The sequence below is a fragment of the Lissotriton vulgaris genome, chromosome 9 (genome assembly GCF_964263255.1).
Source record: "Lissotriton vulgaris chromosome 9, aLisVul1.2, whole genome shotgun sequence".
Classification (NCBI taxonomy): domain Eukaryota; kingdom Metazoa; phylum Chordata; class Amphibia; order Caudata; family Salamandridae; genus Lissotriton; species Lissotriton vulgaris.
In genome coordinates, this window is record NC_141697.1 from 51,259,014 (window position 1) to 51,282,093 (window position 23,080).

General features: G+C 46.8%; 1 protein-coding gene across 2 annotated transcripts in view; it reads right to left on the bottom strand.

The window, feature by feature from the left end:
• Positions 1 to 767: 767 nt before the first annotated feature.
• The window catches only part of DPH6 (diphthamine biosynthesis 6), a 467,592-nt gene continuing 445,279 nt past the window's right edge, over positions 768 to 23,080 (bottom strand). For both annotated transcript variants that reach the window (XM_086937004.1, XM_086937005.1), the window contains one exon: positions 768 to 1,694. In XM_086937004.1, the coding sequence (XP_086793130.1) occupies positions 1,576 to 1,694 (119 nt within the window). In that variant the 3' untranslated portion in view covers positions 768 to 1,575. The remainder of the gene's footprint in view (positions 1,695 to 23,080) is intronic.

The following is a 23,080-nucleotide window of genomic DNA, read 5'->3' on the forward strand; positions in this document are numbered from 1 at the left end:
AGTGTGCACCATGCAGATCACAAAGTGCAAATAATGTAAATAGCTCATTGGGTTACTGCTTTTGTCAGAGAGCTTCTTTTGTTACTTGCAGCTAATAAGTTAAAATCCTAGTGTAGAACAGTGAGCTATTAACTGTCATCAAACTTCAAGGTATTGGTTAGAGCGTTATGATATTATCCTGTTTTCGTTATCCTAATGTTGCAAAAAGGGTTCATTTGGGTAGAAATGTATTCTTATTATTAAAGAGAACCTCCAACCATGGTGTTATGGTTTAAATTCTGAGTTTGTACTTCTCTAGACCAAGCACTCTTGAACTATGCTGTCTACCAGTATGGATGACATATGACTCTTACACCTTGTAGTCATGTCTTATATCAAATTACCTTTACACATGTATGATTGATTTTCTCTGTGAATGATTGAAGCTACGGAAACCAATTAAATGCATCTGAGAGAGAGCGTGATTATGAAGACTATCGGGGGCACTGTTAACGGGTGGTAGTGAGGGACTCAGTGGCGGAGATGGTCATTGGGGGTGCCAACAAACATTGTCACACTCAGCATCACCAGCCCTGTGACGGCACTCCCCAACATGCAAAACAGAGACAATGCATTAAGAGGAATTAAATTCAACGCTTACACTCAGTGCCACCCGGATGAACTAAATTGCGTTTTTGCTGGAGGCTGCAAAGTAATTCCGTACTAGAACACAGGAAAACTTGCCTCCCTCTATGTTCAATCGGACCACTCGGAAAACAAGGAAACTCACTAAATGTACTTTAATTTGTTAAGAAAGAGGGTTAAAAACACACACACAAAACTGTCCTGGGATGCCCAGGACGCTTGGGAACCTTGCTGCTAACCATTTTCCAGGCGTCTGCTTAAACCTTTGAAAAGCTGGAGCTGTGTGAAAATTGCTGCACCTCACCCACTTCTCTTTCATGAATTCTTGGTCTGGAAACCTCTGTTTAAGTGATTGTGGAAAGGGATTGGGGCAATTCATTGTTTCTTTTCTGTGTGCCAGAAGGATAAAAAATAAACATTCAACATCTCAACCAGGGCACGGAAAATCCACCGACTGGTGTGCCCAGCTCCCATAAAACACTTATCAGGAAAGGTAACTAAAGGCTAGTTAGATTTATGATGTTAATTATTCTAAAAATATCACCTAGTGTAGAGTTAGCTGTTTATTGTCTCACAAATCATAGTTTTTTAGGAAACTAAGGTACTTTTAGCATCAGTATGGATGTTACAGCTGTGTCCAAACTGAAGGACTGAGACATGTCCACCACCGACACGGGTCCGCTAATCTGCTGTAGGAACACCAGATTAACGAGTATCAGCAACTCCTGTGTGGCGGCTACCACTTCTACCATCAGTCTGGTATCCAATCAATGTCAACTGCAGCAGTGGTCCAGCCTCAGTGGGCAACCTTCCTCTCCATCCTTTGCCAGTCCAGATGGTGCCAACGATCCTCTGTCATCTCGTGATCCTCCAGGAAGTCGGTGCCGCCCTCAAAGCTTCTTGCGTGGAAACTCTTCGGTGGATGTGTGGGCTTCTGGTAGATCTTTAAACTCAAGTACTGAGCCAACAGGTCATATGTAGGACCTGCTGGTCAGGTAAGTCGAGTACGGGGACAGGAACTACAGCCGGAGCCCGGTCACCAAATATTTCTTTCAGTGGTGCGTACAGCCCTAAAAGAGAGAGAGGATTAGGTTAGTGCTTCAATTTTCACAGAACATTTGTCCATCTCCTGCTGAAGGCCAACTACAGTTTAATAGTTCTATCGGTGTAAATGCATAGCCCACACCACTTTTGTAAGCTATATACATCCACCACTGTTTAACCATGGGGTGTTCAGTGGAGTGCAGGTGAGGATAAGACCATGGCCCATACTGAGGATGACCACTGAGTATGAAAACAGCTCCCACGTGGAATCAGTATAAGTGTATTTATCTCATATGGATATCCTGGAAATACGGCATGGGTCCGCTCTTCGGGAATCAACAGAAGACACCACCTCTTTAACATACCAGTCTTTACATCTATATATTAATACATCCGTCAACATGCCTTACTTACAGGCTTCGACGCATCGTCAGGTGAAGTAAGCGCTATATAAATGCAATTACAATACAATATCATAGGTTAAAGTGCACAGCTGTAGGTATAGCCTTACATTAGTAGGGCCATCAATTTTCCTATAGTTATAATCCATATTTCAGAGAACATCGCTTTACATTTTTAGATCAGTGCATGCATTTACCACCCTCTCTGTACCTACCCCACCTGTCATTTCTTTGACTCTATCCCTCAATCACAGTCTTCTACTCTCAGTTCACTCCTGTCACACTACCTGTCTCTATCTTGCTCTCTTACAGTGACCTATCACTCTCTCTCCCTCGGTCTCACATTCAAATGTAGCTCTAGCTTCACCCAAGCTTCTGTGTTATCAGTCGCTGATCACCTATTAAGGACACCAATGACAAGCGAAAGGAGTGGGAGCAAAGGTAGGAAATCAAGGAATGAAGAAAAGAAGTCGGAGGAAAGAATGGCTTCCCAGATATAGTGCACATCCAATCAGAATGATGCTTCAGAGATTGTGTGAGGCACTGCGAACAGTGATGTTTACAGACTAGCATAACAGGATATCTGTAAAAATGGGGCAGATATCCCGATTACCGTATTTAGAATGCTACTGACTATAATGCACTGATAATAGGATGGACCGGGTACCCACCACATTTGTGCCAGAGGAAGTGTCTGCAGACTCTAAGTAAGGCCCTATGTCTTAAGACCAGGCAAGAGCACACCTTTGCATCAGGAAGACCAGAAGAGAAGGAAGCTCCTACTTAAAGCAGCCAAGAACTGAACCACCCTCCCAAAACACCTCAGAACCTCCCCAGCCCTCAGGGACTTCTGAAGGAACCTCAAGACATGGCTCTTCCTGACAAAATAGCCACGATCTCCTCCTCCCCTCAGGCCTGCCCTGCTCAGCGCCTGGATACCCTCACAGGTGATTAGCTGCTGCTCTACAAATTCACATAACAGGTCTCCGTCTCTCTAATACTGACCACATGGAGGCAACAGAGAGGAGTGCAGTTGTTTTCATGCACTTTGAACAATGCCCGTGGCACAAGGTTTCTTCACAATGCAGTAGGAGGGGTTGTTGAAGCAAAAAGGTTTGCTTTAGAAGATACCGCCAGGTGAGGCTCAGATTTTGGTTAGTCACTTTCTTTTGGACCGTCCAGCAGACAGATTTATAACATACAGACCCCTCCAGCTCCCCTGCTGCCTGCTGATAACACACGTGTGGCCTGCGTTTGTCTCCTTGTACCCTACTTTGAACTCTCTCCACCATGACAGTTTCTTGCATTCAACCCTGGCAACCTCTTTTTTCCATTGAGTAGCCCTCTCACATACATGCCAACATTTTAGACGAGGAAAGTGGGAGATTTAAAAAGAGATAATCGGGAGAATGGCCTTCCCCCATTCACTCCTACTGAAGTAAAGCAAATTTCAGGGAGAAGAAGGCCAAAATAAAGCAGTTTTTTAATTAAAAAATCGGGAGACTTCTGCCTGAATCAGGTCTATTACAGGGCTTAATTTAAGCTGGTGGTTTCCAGTGCTCGGCACTGGCACTTGTGACAGTTTGCACAAGGTGGCGCTGTCTGGCTAATTTAGAGATGACCACAGCAACAACAAATTATTAATTCAAGATACATTAAAAACACTATTACCGAACGCCCAAGCCATTCTTATAGCTTTGGGGGCCTGAAAGAGTCTGATTTGGGTCTTGTAGGAGTGTGATGGATACTCTGTGTGTTTTTACTCTCTTTGGCAGTGCAGCAGGGTAATGTGTGATGCAAGCTGCAGTGGCCTCCTCGCGAGAGCCCTGCTATCTATTTTTTTTTTACAAAAAAAGCATTGGGGCATATATGGACTCTTCCTACTCGTGGACCTCTCGGTGCGTGACCCCCTTTACTACAGGGTAAACACACACACACACTGCCCCGGGAAGACCCTGAACCTATTGAAGGCTCAACTTGTGGCCCCCCAACCCGTGCCAACATTATACCTGCAGCCAGTGCCACAGAGGGACCCCTCCATCACACTGCAAGCCCCTCACATATACCCGATGTCCTCCGTGCCCTGTTCAAATTCGTCAGGCTGCCCTGTCACATGCAGCTGCACGTCACTTCTGTCAATTATATACATTGTACAAGAGGCAGTTGCATATTCACCGTCGAAAAAGGACAGTTTTGTTTTCGCCCGGAAACTGGTTCTAATATCTCCTTACATGGGTCTTCAGAAAAATGAAAAAAATGAGCTATGTATTCAGTTTCTGTCAGGCAGCACAGGAGGAGTTGGGCTGCATGCTCTCAGCAGAGGAGAGACAGGGTGGGGAGAAGGGCATGGGGAATAGGGTGGAGGCCCTGCCAGATAATGCTAATTAAATGTAGGATTGTCAGTATATGCCTGTACATTTGTATATATGTATGTGTGTGTGTGTGTGTGTGTGTATATATATATATATATATATATATATACACATATATCTCAAAGCTCCAAGGTGCACACAGGCGAGGGAGCACTCAGGCAGCTGCGTGGTTGCTTTATAGCGGGTACAGGACATCTCTGTACGCCGATGATTACAGCTCACATGGATTTTCAGCCTGACGCGTTTCTTAGCCTGTGCTCGTCATCAGAGGCTCGTCATGAGTGAAAGCATGTAGACACTCCCACTATTTATATTTAACCGTCCACAGATGGGCCACTCATATGGAGGGAACGCCGTGTCTCGTGGGACTGGTAGTACGGAGTGGTGTGGCTCACTGGTTAGAGGCGGCAGACCCGGAAGCAGAAGTCGGACCAGGACCAGGGTTCAATTCCCAATGCGGCAGGGTCGTGGACCAGGGTCAGCGGACTCGATAATTCTCGCCTCGGTGCCTATTCTAACCAGGGGTCCCAATCGGCAACTCTGGGCGTTAGCTTGCCTAATCTCCACAACGGCCCCATCAACGCCGGGGATGCCTGGCTCCACCTTGGGGATTCCCAGTAGGGACCATACCACAGGGAAAGCCAGGACGGGTTCCCCAGCGGTATACAGCAACAGGACGCAGACAGGCAACAGTGCGCTTTACCAGTAAAAATTACATTTACATTTACGTGTCTCTTCCCTTGATGGGTGTAATGCAAAACCCTCAATGGGTCTCAGAGTGCAGAGTCGCGCCTCTGAAGAGTGCAATGAGCATGAAACGCGCCAGGCATGAATCGACAGGCATGCAGTAAACTGGATCCGCCCGCCGATCTGTCTTTTACCTCATGAAGGTTACTGTAGTGGATGTCAAGAGTGCGTCTCCACAGGTGGGAACCTTGGAGCTTTGATTTTTATGCGGCCTTCTAGCCGTGTAAGATGCACCACCCGGTAATTGGGGGCCACGGAGCTCCGAATCACAGAGTCTCAACGTGGAGGCATCTATGGAGGATTGACAAGCTGGATAAAAGCGAGTGGAGGCCCATTGGTGGGTTTGAAACGTCTCAGACAGCGGCACACAACTGAGGCACCCACAATCCAACGCGGACTCATTCGAATCGCCCATTGGAGGGCTCATAATTTTAAGTGGGAGGTGTGCCCAAAATAACTGTCGCAACTCTGAAGAGTACAATGAGCACGAAACGTGTCCGGGGTGAATCGACAGGCATGCTGTAAACTGGATCCGCCCACCGATCGGCTTTTACCTCATAAAGGTTGCTACAGTGGATGTCAGAGTGCGCCCCCACAGGTGGGAACCTTGGAGCTTTGATATATATACACACACACACATATTGTGTGCGTGCACACACGTTTAAAAGTCTACCGCATATATGCTTATATAGGTACAGGGCACAAGTCGGGGGTACACGCGGGTGGACGGCGTCCACCCACTATTTTCCCCGTCCACCCTGCCAAGAGGTTGGGCCCAGTAAATAATGAGCTGAACTCGTCCAGGTGTATTTTTCAAACACTGGGACACTTTCAGCAGCACCTGTGCGTTGTCTGCTTTCCATCTGCAACAAGCAACAACGTGCAGGCGGGGACAAGGCTTTTTGATTTAAGACTCCTGCTGGGCCCATAACAAAGGCCGAGTTTGAGGGGTCATCCGGCCTCCTTTTGATGGAGTCTCTTGGCTGGGAGCAGTCAGGAGCCTGACACCTGATGCAAATGCAGCAGAGGGGAAACAACGGCTCACACATCTCACATACTCCAGAGAGGCAGCTTTCCACTTTATTCAGGCTCAGTTTGCTAGATGTGCAAACACTGTAAGAATGTCAGATGTCTTGGTCTCTCCCAGAATTTACACAAAATAAATGTAATTTGTATAGCACTTCCTACCCCTGGGGAGGCGTTGAAATAATCTAAGTACCACAAAGGATGTCAATTCCTGTGATGCCACCTGTAATGCCATGCACCCTGATGTTTCGCGTTGTGGTGTCATGTGCCGTGATGTCGCTAGCATGCTGCCTAGCGAGCTTAGTACCCCCCCCCCCCCCCCCCACTTCTGTTTTATAGGACTTGTGCCCTGTATAGGTACATATTTACAAGGCTACGCAAAAATCGGGACAGACCAGATCTAGACGTAAGACTAAAGGCTTCAGTCCTACATTTATCTCTGGCGTCTTACAGTTTTTGGCTCTCAAAATCTGGGCACCCTACTTCCAAAGACACCTGCCCTGGTCGCGATCACTGCCCCGCTGAAAGGACGGCGCGTTAATTAGACAATATTTGAAATATATGCGGGCTACGTTCCCTCCTCGGAGTCCTGTGGGTCCCGTTGTTGGCGTGCGCAGGGTAGGGGGCTGCCAGGAGATCAGGTTCCTAACAGCCCCTGCCCCCCCCCCCCCCCCCCGCCCCCCCTATGGTCCCCCACCCCCCAGGCGCAGGGCACTTAACCCTTCGACCAGCAGCGACATGACTATTCACAAATTATCGGCGGAGTCCGGATCCCTGCCAGATTGTAGACAGGTCGCTGCTGTCCCCGAGCCCCCCAGGGAAGCATATGGTCAGTAATGGATGGATTAAAGGGAGGGGTGGGGGGAGGGAGGTGGGTACCTGCAGGGAGCCCGTGGTGTCAAATACATGCTTAGCTCCGTGTTCGGGATAACTCGCATCGACCCTGAAGAAGGCCGCGCCGCAGTTTAATTAAAGCTGCCTGAAACAAAACAGGCCTCTTAATGATTGGGAGGAGAGGAGGGGAGGGGTGGAGAAGATGCACGAGCAGGTGCGTCCTTCTCACAACACACGATAGTTGTATTAAATAATTTAGAGATACATCCCTTTCTGTCACAGCTCTACGCCTCGGAAGCGCAGTCAATAACAGGTGTTCTTATCACCCGCTCCAATGCTACTTATGAGACCGTCAGTTCTGGGGCACTCTGGGGTTCTGGGAAGCATCTTTTCACTGAACACTAGTGCCACGATCCTAAACTACTCCTGCCAGGGTAAGGCGCTACCCAAACCCGTGGTCAGTCGAGGCATCATTTAGAAGGTTCACTAGTGCCACAGTGCCTAAACTACTCCTTCACTGGGTAAGGCGCTACCCCACCGGCGGCAAGTCCAGGAATCTTCTAGACGGGTCCCTAGTGCCATGGGGCCTAAACTACTCCAGCACTGCAACCCGTGGCTAGTACATGAATCTTCTAGAAGGGTCACTAGTGCCACAGGGCCTAACCTACTCATACACTGGGTAAGGGGCTAACCCAACCCATGGTTAGTCGAGGCATCATTTAGAAGGTTCACTAGTGCCACGGGGTCTAAACTACTCCTGCACTGGGTAAGGCGCTACCCCAACTAATGGCTAGTCCAGGAATCTTCTAGAAAGGTCACTAGTGCCACGGGGCCTAAACTACTCCTGCACTGGGTAAGGCGCTACCCCAACCCGTGGCTAGTCGAAGCATCTTCTAGAAGGTTCACTAGTGCCAAGGGGCCTAAACTACTCCTGCACTGGGTAAGGCGCTACCCCAACCCGTGGCTAGTCGAAGCATCTTCTAGAAGGTTCACTAGTGCCAAGGGGCCTAAACTACTCCTGCACAGGGTAAGGCGCTACCCCAACCGTGGCTAGTCCAGGAATCTTCTAGAAGGGTCCCTAGTACCATGGGGCCTAAACTACTCCAGCACTGCAACCCGTGGTTAGTACAGGAATCTTCTAGAAGGGTCACTAGTGCCACAGGGCCTAACCTACTCATACACTGGGTAAGGGGCTAACCCAACCCGTGGTTAGTTGAGGCATCATTTAGAAGGTTCACTAGTGCCACGGGGTCTAAACTACTCCTGCACTGGGTAAGGCACTACCCCAACTAGTGGCTAGTCCAGGAATCTTTTAGAAGGGTCACTAGTGCCAAGGTGCCTAAACTACTCCTGCACTGGGTAAGGCGCTACCCCAACTGTGGCTAGTCGAAGCATCTTTTAGAAGGTTCACTAGTGCTACAGGGCCTAAACTACTCCTGCACTGGGTAAGGCGCTACCCCAACCCGTGGCTAGTCGAAGCACCTTCTAGAAGGTTCACTAGTGCCAAGGGGCCTAAACTACTCCTACACTGGGTAAGGCGCTACCCCAACCGTGGCTAGTCGAAGCATCTTCTAGAAGGTTCACTAGTGCCAAGGGGCCTAAACTACTCCTGCACAGGGTAAGGTGCTACCCCAACCGTGGCTAGTCCAGGAATCTTCTAGAAGGGTCCCTAGTGCCATGGGGCCTAAACTACTCCAGCACTGCAACCCGTGGTTAGTACAGGAATCTTCTAGAAGGGTCACTAGTGCCACAGGGCCTAACCTACTCATACACTGGGTAAGGGGCTAACCCAACCCGTGGTTAGTTGAGGCATCATTTAGAAGGTTCACTAGTGCCACAGGGTCTAAACTACTCCTGCACTGGGTAAGGCGCTACCCCAACTGTGGCTAGTCGAAGCATCTTTTAGAAGGTTCACTAGTGCTACGGGGCCTAAACTACTCCTGCACTGGGTAAGGCGCTACCCCAACCGTGGCTAGTCGAAGCATCTTCTAGAAGGTTCTCTAGTGCCAAGGGGCCTAAACTACTCCTACACTGGGTAAGGCGCTACCCCAACCGTGGCTAGTCGAAGCATCTTCTAGAAGGTTCACTAGTGCTACGGGGCCTAAACTACTCCTGCACTGGGTAAGGCGCTACCCCAACCGTGGCTAGTCAAAGCATCTTCTAGAAGGTTCACTAGTGCTACGGGGCCTAAACTACTCCTGCACTGGGTAAGGCGCTACCGCAACTCTTGGCTGGTCTAGGAATCTTCTAGAAAGGTCACTAGTGCCACGGGGCCTAAACTACTCCTGCACTGGGTAAGGCGCTACCGCAACTCTTGGCTGGTCTAGGAATCTTCTAGAAAGGTCACTAGTGCCACAGGGCCTAAAATACTCCTGCACTGGGTAAGGCGCTACCCCAACCCGTGGTTAGTCGAGGCATCTTTTAGAAGGTTCACTAGTGCCACAGGGCCTTAAACTACTCCTGCACTGGGTAAGGCGCTGTGCTACCCACCCTTAAAAAACACAACATGGTCCAATTCACAAGGCCATGTGCGCGAGCAAGTCTGACTTATGGACTCATAAGGTTGTATTCACAAAAGGCGACCTTGTGGATACAAATCCCTTCAGTTGTGAGAAAGTTTACTTCACAATTAGGTAACACTGCCCATGAATAAAACCCACTCTGGGGGTGCGAAGTCGGCTTTCCAGGGCAGGGCTTTTTAAGAATATTTGGGTACAAAAACAATAACTCAAAAGTCTGTGGCTTGTTAAAATGTTTCCTTCGGCACCCTGCCACCCTAAGCATCGTGAGACGTTTCTTCTTGTCAATCATGGGAGAAAATCCAATTCCGGGGTTGCGAGGGGAATACACTCAGAATTCATGGGGATTTAGGGAAAGAGCTATTACCAACCCCCCCCCCCCCCCGATAATGCATTTTCCCTGGACAAAAAAAAAACATGAGCCATTTTTTGTAGGCGCTGGAATTTCCCCATATGCACTTGTAGAATGTGCGTAGCCAGGGATCGCGAGATCACAAGGACTCGAGTGCGCACTAACTAAAAGATAAATCTTTCAAAATTTTACATTTGACATCATTTTAATTCAAAAATGTTTCGTAACTTATTTCATTTTAGGTTCAAACGAATAAAGTATAGTTCATTGCAATATATACATAAACAATACACTATTAGTGCCTTTTATCATACATTTTTTCACTGATCAATTGATACACAACACAGTTATATACACAACCCAATGCATTTCGGGGTTTGCACCCCTTCGTCAGGGGCCTAACTAACTGGTTGGAGTATAAATTACATGTGCTAGATAGTTCCTGTGGAATCTTAGCTTCCGGTAGTTGAAAAAACTATCTGTGGATCAGTGACGTTTAACTGTAACGTAGAAGGAATCTGCAAGCCTTTTACCAGATTCCCAGGGTCAAATTTCGGCATTCTCCCGCACGGAGACTCAAAAAGACGAGGGAAGACGCCGTTACAACGCCACCTCTTTTTGAGTCTCCGTGCGGGAGAATGCCGAAATTTAGCGAGACCCTGGGAATCTGGTAAAAGGCTCGCAGATTCCTTCTACGTTACAGTTAAACGTCACTGATCCACAGATAGTTTTTTCAACTACCGGAAGCTAAGATTCCACAGGAACTATCTAGCACATGTAATTTATACTCCAACCAGTTAGTTAGGCCCCTGACGAAGGGGTGCAAACCCCGAAATGCATTGGGTTGTGTATATAACTGTGTTGTGTATCAATTGATCAGTGAAAAAATGTATGATAAAAGGCACTAATAGTGTATTGTTTATGTATATATTGCAATGAACTATACTTTATTCGTTTGAACCTAAAATGAAATAAGTTACAAAACATTTTTGAATTAAAATTATGTCAAATGTAAAATTTTGAAAGATTTATCTTTTAGTTAGTGCGCACTCGAGTCCTTGTGATCTCGCGATCCCTGGCTACATACATTGATTAAGGGTGTTGGCAGGCACCAATCTAGTGCAGCACACATACCGTACAAGTGATTTACTTTGATTAACGGAGTGCAATACCACCAACCATTCATCACTTGTAGAATGTGCACCATTGGACCGGGGAAATGGCATCAAGAAAGGAATAATAAAAACATTTACAAAACCTTTGTAGGACTACACTTGAAGGACAGTGATTGGCGGTTAGCGAAGTTTTCATCAGGACTCTTAACGTTATTTGTATAAAAAACGTGAGAAACTTAAGATGGGTGTTCTGCATAAACGTCACTACGTACCCTTGGTAGAAACACAGCGCATGCGTAGCAGTCTGCGTTGAAACCAGTGCTTCAATCATTCTGTGAACAAATGACTACATACATCTGGGAAAGCATTATTTGAAAATGCTAGTAGGTACAATGCCAGTCTCACCATCACCGTTAGTGTGTTTCAATCAATCAAGGATTTATAAAGCGCGAAATCACTCGTGAGGGCCTCAAGGCGCTGCCTTTGTCCCGTCACTGGAATAAATCAGTGCTGTTAATATCTGCAAAAGTGAAGAAATAACTGCTGGTAAGGGTGAAGACATACGTTGGAGACAGGAAATGTTTCTCTTTAAAGGGCATAGATACAACCACCCTATTGGAAGGTCCACTGGAACTATGCGGCAGCGGTGAGCTAAGTTATGTGGCAAGGTTGAGGTAATTATGCAATATGAATAGGCAAAGCGCAGCACACTTTAACACAGTATTACTTCATTATTTTGTCATTTTTACACTTGTTAACTCTGCCTGGGCATTGGCTGCACCTCATTAGTTCAAGTTTAACACAAAATGTAGCCATGAGCAACAGAAAGGCAACCAGTCTACCTTTGCAAAGGGCCTTCCACACAACACGCGTCACTGCATTTTTAGCAAATTTTGAACCGTTTGTGTTACAATTTTTTTGTCAAAATCAGCACATTATGCAGCAGATGACGAATTATGTGGCAAATGCAGTAAACCTATACTCATGCAAAGAACGCCAAGATACCCTTGGGTGAGCACGCGCTTTACACATACACGGTGGTAAAGTATGTGCCCCTCCTTCCTGCTCTTCCCTTCAGCCCACAGGTTCTCCCAGAGCTCCATGCTCAGCCCCACTGTAGGAGTCGAGTGTCCCAGGTGACTTTCAGCTCTCGAGCTGGGCACCGGTCAGACACGTCACTGGTGCTGCCCGAGCATTGCAGACAAACCCCAAAGGTTCAAATGCTGTCGACAAAGCTGCACAACTCCCCTTGTTAGTCGCTAGGGAAATGTGTAAAAGTTTTTAAACTTTTTGGCTTACGTCACTACAGACCCGAGCTGACTTCTGGCATCTGAACTCCAGGGATGCAAGAACAGTTAAAAAAAAAAATAGGCAAGTGACGATGCGCCTCGGTCTCCTGATGTAGATATCTTTCTGACAAAATATGCCCTGGATGACGACTCTGGTGTGCTGATGTGTAAAAGAGATAAAAAGAGCCCCCACCAACCATTTCTGAGAGCTGGAGAAGCCCCGCTGTGGGCCTTCCTCTCCAGGTGAAGGAAAATGACACCTTTCACCTGTTTGAATGATGGAGATGATTCCACCTGGCTTCAAGCGCCTCCAATTGTGCTCTCATATACGGGCGCTAGGCAGGGCTTTAAGTGGGACGAAAAACACACAGGGTTGTGATTTCCAAAGTGGCGTGGCCTATGTAATTAAGGGCGTGGCTTAAAAACAGATAAACTAAACATTTGTGTTTAGCATAGTGTGCCACCCAACTTGTATTTGGCTGTTTCTGTCATTGCTTCCCGATATGATACAACAAGTAACATCATACCGACAAGTCATGGCTATTTGCTTTGTCAATGGTTGTTAGTTGCAGAAGATAAATAAGCAGCAACTATGGCTTCTATATAATATTGAAAAAGCTTCCACGTACAGCCCTGGTGACACCTTGACAATGTTGCTGCTCTTGAGTTTCAAAAAGAGAAGGGAAATCCAGAGATAAAATGGCTCTCTTTAAAGGATTTCCCTTCCCCTACAACCTCGGCATGACGTCATGCAGTAACTTCTCGACTAGTGATAAGTGAGCAGCAGGGCTCGAGTCGGGGTACCACGCGGGTGGAGGGCGTCCCCCCCACTTATTTTACCGGGGGGACACCATACCCCCCTGCCAAACAGCTGGACTTCACTCTTTGGCCTCGGGGACGAGAAGCTCAGCACCTTTCGTGACGTCACTTCCTGTTGTGACGTTACTTCCGGTGACAGCGTCCCCCCACTTCTTTTTTTACGACTTATGCCCTGGTGAGCAGTCAGGTGAGCACGCGCACATCCATGTGCCTGATGTCACTGCAGCCCGGGGAAAAACAGACCACCTGTGCCAGGGCACAAAACAGACCCCCATAGAGAACAGTTTCGAGGCCCCTTTAAAAAACTGCTGGTGCTCAGCACTGGTGAGACCCGACCCATAAACTCGACACCCCTTATTACAGACAGAATGCCATTAAACACCCGAGGTCGGTGGGTTGGACTCCATCGTGACTGGTCTGTATTTTGTCAGTCACAAGACACAGACTCTAATGGACAAGGCCAACAGAACTGAGCCAGGGCCCAATGCCGATGTAACGCGGCAAGAACGCGGATATGTGAGAGACAGGCGCGTGCACAGTAACTTTATGACTAGGAAGGAAAAGTACCCGAAAAGGAAAAAGATATGGTTCTCAAGCACTTATTTATTTAGGGAGTTCTATATAGCACGAACATGAACCATCCGGGTATCAGAGCGCTGTACAAATACCAAAACATGTTTAACAGGGAAAAAACAGGCAGTAAACAATTAAGAATACAGTTAGCAAAATGTTGTGCAAATAAGTAGTTGCAGCAGAAGCAGAAAAGAACAGGCAAGCAACAAAATATATACAATGAAAACAAATGAACTTGGAATACACAGGATATAGAAATGAATATAGGAAGGATTGTCCGACTCAGTGAAATCAGGACTCCTGGAACTAATCAGCAATTAATGCTGAAGGTGTGTAGTCTGCCAATTTAAATTCTTTTTTGAAGGAGGTAGTTGAAGCATTAGATCTAGTTTCAGAAAGAATTGCGTTCCATATTCTAAAAGCAAGACCCGAAAAGAAACGATTGTGCATTATAAGTTTTCTTCTTGATTAACTTCTGTGGCTTCAACAATAGAGAATTAGAAATTTATAGAGAGACTCCCACCTAATAGGTCAAGTTGTTTTGCCAGGTAGACTAGTGTGTTGTGATGAAGAGCTTTATGGATCACGCAGGCTATCTTAAACTGAATTCTGGCTTCAAACGGAAGCCATTTGAGATATTTCATGTCCGGTATAATGTGGTCGCGTTTACTGAATCCTGTGATAAGCCTAGCAGACGAGTTTAGAGTGGCCCTTAACCCGTTTCTTGCATCAAACGTTCAGCGCCAGTTCTAAGAAACGGGTGGGGCCGCGTCGGCCGTTGGACGTGCGCAGCACTACGGAGGTAGTGCTCACAACGTCCAACGGCCGATGGCAGCACTAAAGGGGTTAAAGGAGCCAGCCTGGCTTTGGGTCGACCTGCAAGAGTGGCACTCCCGTAGTCTAGGAAGGAGATGTCTAGGGATTGGACTGTTGATTGAAAGTCATCTGGGGGTAAGAAGGGTTTGATTTTCCTTAGAGTGTTCAATTGGTAATTGGCTCCTCTGGTAGTTGCACTGATGTGATCTTGCATATAAAGGTATTTGTCCAATGAAATACCTAAGGATCTAGTAGAATCAACAACATATGGGGCACAGTTGAGCTCGGTAAGGTGTTTGAGCCATTCATTTATGGGAGAGGAGAGGTTGTGGTGGGCTATCAGGAGATATTCTCTCTTGAGCGTATTTAGCATAAGGTGATTGCAGGTTAACCATTGTTGGGTTTTCAGTAGGTGCACATTTAAGAGTTTTGATATCTTCAAGTGAGGAAATGTTCATATATAATTGCATGCCATCAACAAAGATCTGGTGTTGTATATATATATATATATGAGTGTGCAATAATTTCGGTAAGAGGTTCCATGACCAAGTTGAATAGCGTGGGAGAGAGCGCGGATCCTTGAGGTACTGCCGTCGAGACCAGCGTAACGTCAGACAGGGATTGACTGACTTTGATTTGTTGAGATCAATTATGAAGGAACAAGGACAACCAACTTAAGACGGGACCAGATAAAACCATCCTTTATACCAAAAGGTCTACCATGTTGTCATGTTTGACCATATCAAACACGAAGGACAGATCAAGGAGTGTAAGTAGGCAGGGTTCGTTCTGATCAAGTAGTCTAAAACCGTCATTTTCAACGTATGTCACGTCCGTTCCAGTGCTATGATCTATTCTGAAACCAGAATGACAATGGTTCGATGTGGTTGAAGAGTTGTAAGCATACGCTTTTCTCTAGTAGTTTTGCTACTGTCATAGTGTTAGTAATAGGACGGAAATTGTTGAGGTCAAACAAGACAACATTTTGCTTTTTAGGGATTGGGGTAGCCTGCCCTATCTTTAGGCAATGGGGACCATACCCTGGGAGAGAGATGCACTGACAATCCTAGATCAAGTGGGGGTATAGAGGACCTAAGCTTTTTGATGAGTTTGGCCGGGAGTAGGATCATTGAAGTGGGTCGAGGGATTCATTGATAGTATTATTTTGAGTATCTCATCTTCGTCAGGATGTGTAAAGTTAGACCAGACCGCATTATTTTTAGTAGTCAAATCAGAGAGAGGGCACCACATCCTGGGAGGCATAGGGAGGAGATTGAATTGGGACTGGCTTCGCGGATATGGAGAGGAGAATAGTAGATCAGATTCAATCTATCAAAATAATTTAATGGACATACTGGGGCCTCTAACACATATATAGGAGATGCAGGAAACAGCGCCTGCTTCTAGACAGCCGTGAAACCTACTTATTATTTTAGGTTACAGTCAGAGGAATCTAGGCCTCTGGTCAATGCTTCAATATTTGGAAAAATTCCTTCCTGGACATATTGAGCAGAGATTACCAAATAAGGCTGATAATGAGCTGGGGTCTGGTGTTGACGGGCAGTTGTTTGGCAATAAATGAAAGATATATCTATTTATGTTCAATGTTTCCGCACTTCCACAGATCCCTGTGTGAAGAGGTTAGAGTGGATGTGCGGAGTAGTGGGCCTATTCTGAGGGCTACAATTGCAGAAGATACAAACCTCTATAAGACAGGAGATGGAGGGTCCTATGAAGGAGGTACTTCAGGCCTCGTGAGGCCGGTGGCTGGATGGCCTCCCTCACTGGTCTCTTGTATAAAACCATGACGTGAGGCCCGTGGGCTGGATGACCTCAATGGTCTCTTGTATAAAATATGACAAAAGAACAAGTTTTTAAATTTGTTCCTTGAAACTGAACTATGACTTATACCATGTTAGTGATGATTATCACAATTCTCCCCAAACGTGGAAGGCCCTGGCATACTTCTCCTCGTAGGGGCCCTGAATATATTGTTCGCCATAGTTCAAGTGGCAACATTTGCTCGGGGGTGGAGGTTGGAGGCAGGGGTGGAAACCCAAGACAGGCCTGTGATATCGATCGGAAATTGCTGATATAGTGTATTGAGTAAGCGGGGCACCAGTGCTATTCTCCCTGGGCGCTAAAGACAGGGCACCGGTGCTGATCTTCCTGGATGCAGAATACGGGGCACCGATCTCCCTGGACACTTAAGATGGGTCACCGGTACTGGTTTCCCTGGACACAAAAGACGGGGCACCGGTTCTGGTTTCACTAGCTGCTTAAGATAGAGCATTGCTTTCCCTGGATGTTTAGGACAGGGCCCCGGTGCTGGTCTCCCTAGACGCTAAAGACTGGGCACTGGTGCTGATCTCCCTGGACACTAAAGACAGGTCACCATTGCTGGCCTCCCTAGACGCTAAAGACTGGGCACCGGTGCTGGTCTCCATAGACGCTGAAGGGGCACCGTTGTTGGTCTTCCTGGACACTAAAGAAGGGGAAGGGGTGCTGGTTTTCCTGGGTGCTGAAGACAGGGCACATGTGCTGGTCTCTCTAGATGCTCGAGACGGGGAACAGGTGCTGGTCTCCCTGGGCACTAAAGATGGGGCACAAGTGCTGGTCTCCCTGGACGCTGAAGACAGGGCACTGGTGCTGGTCTCTCTAGATGCTCGAGACGGGGAACAGGTGCTGGTCTCCCTGGGCACTAAAGATGGGGCACAAGTGCTGGTCTCCCTGGATGCAGAAGACAGGGCACAGTCTCCTTGGACGCTAAAGATGGGGTACTGTTGCTGGTCTCTATGGACGCTAAAGACGGGGCACCGGTGCTGGTCTCCCTGGACGCTGACGACAGGGCACCAATGCAGATCTCTCTGGACACTGAAAACAGGGCACCAGTGCCGGTCTCCATGGACGCTAAAGACAGGCACTGATGCTGTCTCCCTGGACATTAAAGATAGGGCACAGCTGCTGGTCTCCCTGGAAGATAAAGACGAGGTACCGTGGTGGTCTCTCTGTATGCTAAAGACGGAGCACCAGTACTGGTCTCCCTGGATGCTAAAAGACGAGGCACTGTTGCTGGTCTCCCTGGACGCTAAAGACGGGGCACCGGTGCTGGTATCCCTGGACGCTAACGACGGGGCACCAATGTATGTCTCTGTGGTCACTGAAAACGGGGCACCAGTGCTTGTCTCTCTGGATGCTAAAGACGAGGCACCGGTGCTGGTCTCCCTGAACGCTAAAGACGGGGCACCGGTGCTCATACCCCTGAACGCTGATGAAGGGGCACCAATGCAGATCTCTCTGGACACTGAAAACGGGGCACCAGTGCTGGTCTCTCTGGAGGCTAAAGACAGGGCAAAGGTGCTGGTCTCCATGGACGCAGAAGATGGGGCACTGGCCTCTCAGGACACTTAAGATGGTGTGCCAGTGCTGATCTCCTTGAACGCTAAAGACAGGGCACTGATGCTGGTCCCCTTGGATGCAGAAAACGGGGCACCTGTCTCCCTGGATGTTAAAGACAGGGCACCGGGCGGTCTCCCTGGACGTTAAAGATGGGGCACCACTGCTGGTCTCCCTGGACGTTAAAGACGAGGCACTGTGGTGGTCTCTCTGGAAGCTGAAGACAGGGCACTGGTGTCCCTGGATGCAGAAGAGTGGGCACTGTCTCCTTGGACACTAAAGATGGAGCACCGGTGCTGGTCTCCATGGACACTAAAGACGGGGCACCGGTGCTGTGTCCCTGGACGCTAAAGATGATGCACCGCTGCTGGTCTCCCTGGACGGTAAAGACGAGGGACCGTGGTGATCTCTCTGGACACTTAAGACGGAGCACCGGTGCTGGACTCCCTGGATGCTAAAGAAGCTTTTCCTTGTATTGATTGGTGCATAAGTGAAGATTGCTGGTGAAGACAGATTTGCGGGCATGAATGCACCAGTAGATTATGGCCAACTATGCTATGTGATAGGCAACAGTAATCATGAATGGTGCTCCCAGGACTCCTTTTGAAAGAGAGGGAGAGAGAAGGGGCATCTGTTCTTCCCCCTCCATTTCATACTGGCCATGGAGTCTCTTGCAGCTACTGCAGGTTAAAAAGAATACTGCCAGTGTTCCTCCAGAGGGTGAGCAGAATAACTGAGGGCTCTTCGCTGGCGATGTTCTTCTGACGCGGATGGATCACGTTCATTCCTGAAAACACTAATTGATGAACTAGACATCTTTGAAAAAGTGTCAGACTTTAAAATGAATGTTAAAAACCCTGAAATGCTAGATATAACACGGCGGCAAAGGACAGCAGAGTATGGAGGGAGGTCACACTTCTCCTGGGCATGATGGGGTTTGAAATATGCAGGCATCACCCTAGCAAGCGGCAGGATTTACAACACAAACCGTAATATCGGTGATAGAAATGGACCTCAGCAGATGAAAAGGACATTATATATCGTGTTTGGGGGATGGGGGGCGGCATTAACAATCTGGACTCGCCCTCAGCTGTTATTTCAATAATCACCCAGAAGCAGTGCCTACACAGGTGGTTCCTAAGGTTGCAATCAACATTTAAAAAACAAATTGAGGTGGGAACAAGGCAAGTGTGGCAGAAAGGATGCTCATGTCTCCAAAGTAGAAGGAGAGGCTGTGCTGGTTTTGAGATGTCATGGGATTATAGGGCATCACAGATTAGAATACTGGCACTGGGCAGCAGGGAGCGAAGAATAGGGTCCTTACGGAGCGGGCCATTGTTTGAAGACCTCTATGGCGCACAGTTTGCACCATCGGCCCAGCTCAACCCACTTTAACCCAATCACCAGGTTGCTTTTGACAGAAGGCGTGAAAGAGTTTGTTGGGGAGTCAGGAGGAAGAGCCCATCACCCTGCTCCCTTTGTGTCCATCCACATGAGCCTGTGAATTTATTCTCGCATTAGAGGGGAGATTTGCTCGCTTACACTAGGGGCTGGCCGCGTGATCATGGATCTTTACGAGAGGAGTAACATGAGATTAGTCAACGCATTCAAAGATGTGTTTATTGCGAGGGAAATAGATAGACTTCAATACCTTCAGCTTAGACCCTTGGTCTTGCAGCCAATCTTAAGGACCGGGGCCACAAAGCAACGGGCAGAGTTGAATCCAGAGTTTGCCAGTCAAGAGGATGATTTCCAAAGTATATCAATCCTTTATGTGCCTACATCCCGCTCACACAACTGACCCAGGAGGGGAGGCGCATCACTGAGAAGGATTGGGAGTCGATGGATGGTAGGATATATGTGATCAACATCACGGTCCAATCTAGGGAAGAGGACCTGGAGGTCACGTACAGATGTTAGTATACACCGGTGAATGAAACAATCTGTCGCAACAAAATCAGATGCCTGCTGGGGAGGCTGTGGGAATTTGAGGGGTATTTCCACATATCTGGTGGTTGTGTCTATAAAGAATTGACTTCTTGAAGGAGGCGTAAAAGCTGCTGCAGGAGATAACAGGCTTGATAGGTTCTGATGATCTGTCATTTACACTATTAGGGGGGCACGAATTGGGGGAGGAAGTACGAGTATTGTCACAGCTCTGTCCGGTCTAAGGGGATATGGAATATCCTCTTACTGGAACAGAGAGAACATTCACTCACAAGGGTGGTCTGTTCCTCATGTGTGTATGAAACTGAACTGTTTTTGAGTGTTCAATCTTTTTTTAAATGTATGCACCTAGATCTGCATGTCATCAATATGGGATAAAGAGGATGACAAAGGGTGAAGAATGGGTGGTAATGACACCTAATAATTTGTTTTATTTTGTAAATCATAAATAAAAAGGTTCAAATTAAAAACATATTAAGGTGAAATCTTGGAAGACATCATAGGCTCCTGGGATGTCCTGGGTCTGCCATGGGCTACGTCCGCTCAGGAAAACTGAGAATGAGCCTGGGTTAGCTGATGTGTGGACTGGCACGTTGATCACCTCTGAGCATCTCCCGCGGATGCTGCTAATTTCTTAGTTTCTCTTTTACTGGCGTTAAAGATTACGAAAAATTACATGCTGGTTAGATTTTAGTGAATGGTGAACTTGTGGACTAATATTTGTTGGTAAGAAGGCGACTACATTCTAACCATATTAAAGTTCCACAAAGACATATGTATTAAGGTTTTTTGGGATGGTAGGAGTGACTTTTAAATTTTCACTGCAATGGCAGATAATGTTGGCTGAAGGCGCAGACATATTTCTGCTTTTTTTTTGGCTCATTCGGCCAGGAAGACTATGGCATCAAGACCATTTTTGTCTTCTGGAAGACTGAAGGGTATTATGAAAGATAAACACTGGCCTTAGGAGTATTGATTTAGAATATTCAAGTACAAGCTTGACAGCCTTCTAACTTTTTATAATTGAGCCTCCAGACATGCCATAGAATGCAAAATATCCCTCAGTAAAGTGACCGATGTAGATTCTCTTTAAGACAAGAACGCAGAGATCGCCTCTCCTAGACTCTTCCTCAACTATTTTTCTTTTTTAGTTTGATCTCAAAAGTGATGGACTGAAATATGGAGTCATGTTTGCTCCTGGCTGTGCATTTTCCTAATTGCCCATTCAGAAAGGTGGGCTGTAATCTACAGGTTTGACAACAAAGAGGAGGAATGGCGTCATTCCACGGCTTATGAAGCATGCTCTGCTTCATGATTGTTTTTAACAGAGTTTTATATAGCGGAAACTTGACCCGAATGGGGTATCAGAGCGCTTTACATAGCACCAGTTGCATTACATGAGGACATATTCATTTTTGTTAGGCACGGGGAGATTAAGTGATTTGCCCAGAATCACAGGATGTTCAGCGTCATTGCCTAGACTCGAACCCGGTTCCCCAGATTCGAGGTCGACCACCCTAGCCGTTAGGTCAACTCCTGTCCTCTGATTGGTGGACAGCATGTGACATCTTCACTCAAGGAATACTACAATGATCTGTGGTGTTTTAATGTGCTACTTCTTCCTTCCAGTATCTGTGAGATGTATTGTACCTGTTAGAAACTTTGCAGTATAGAGGATCGGTCATAATCTTCATCTCCTTGTTTTTAATAGAATCTAAATTGTCCACTCTTAGTACGAACGTCAATCACTGATGTGTGTGCGTAATGGTATTTAAACAGCACAAACCTAGCTAGTGTACAAGAGGTCATTGGACAACATGGCAAGGAGACCCTATGAGCTGAAAGCACTGGGGAGTGAATGTGATCTAAGTGCAGCCTTGGTGGGTGGAAGGACATGGGAAGCCTCAATTGATGATGGTTGCTCTGTTCTTTGAAGACTTTTGTGCTCAGTTCTTTTCTGACTTATAAGAGCAAAGATCCAACTCCTATACACAGGGCCAAATTCAAAATGCTAGGTGTGTAGCTGGAGAATGATTGCTTCCAGGATTTTTTGCACTTCTTCACTTCTAGTTGGATGACATCCTGGCATTCCATTGGCACTGGAGAAGTTTAATTGTCAGTAAGTTGGGTATGTCCACTATTCGTTATTGCTTTGTAGGTGATGCCGCACTTCTTAAAGATGACGAGGCTTCAAGGGCACGACTGGCGTTCTATTTGGGTGGGAGGGATGTACTTGAATTTCTTATGTCCTTCATAAACCCAGTAGTGGTGTAAGCGACACTTTTCAGTCGGGTCTGGGGGAATCAGGAACACCGGCATGTACAGGACTGCCCCCTTTCAAGAGTAAGAGGTTCATGGCTGGAACACTCAGTGATGTTTGGCTCAGGAAGGCGAACTTAGACTTTCCAAAGGAGTGAGGGCTGATACTGGACAGTTTGAGTGGAAGATGTGGGTGTTGGAGGAGAGACCAGAGTCAATGGTAAAGACAAAAGATTTAGCTTCACCTGTGAAATTGGTGTGAATATTGTCAAGTTTATGTTCGACAGCCATGATTTGGGTTTGTAAGAGGAAAATTATGATAGGGAGGATTTCCGTCTCTCTTGGATTTAGTTTCAGGTGGGTGCTTGACGTCTGTGCTTGGATGATGGTGAGGCATTCTTTGATGTTGGCAATGTCGTAGATGATTTCATGAGTTGAGCCGTGGGCTTTTAGGCATGAGACTTCGGATGACTAATGCATGTCAAACGTGGGTCCATAAATAGGTCTTGCTATTCACTGGTCCAGTGTCCTTTCGTGCTTCCTGCTCCTCTAAGAGGATTGTAGACATAAAAGAATGATTACCAAAGCCTTTGATTGATTTTATTTTTGCTGGAAACGCTTTCCCCTTCTACGGTTCAATGGATTTCTGTTTGCTTTTTTCTCCTCCTACCAGTTATCAATGTCAACACCAGGTCCAGTACAAATCTTTTTAGAAAATCATGACATTTCCATCTATTTTGTTTTACCAATTTGGTAATCCATGGGAATTAGATTTAACCGGTTTGGTGCCACCACTCTGTCATTTTCCAGTATGGTAATTCACCAAAATCATTAAGTGCGCTGCAGTATTCTCACCAAATTGGGGTTTGGGTTTGTAATTCTGCTTTACTCTGTTTCCATACACCAGAATAATCTGTGTACAGCACCTCATGTGAAAGATGCTATAA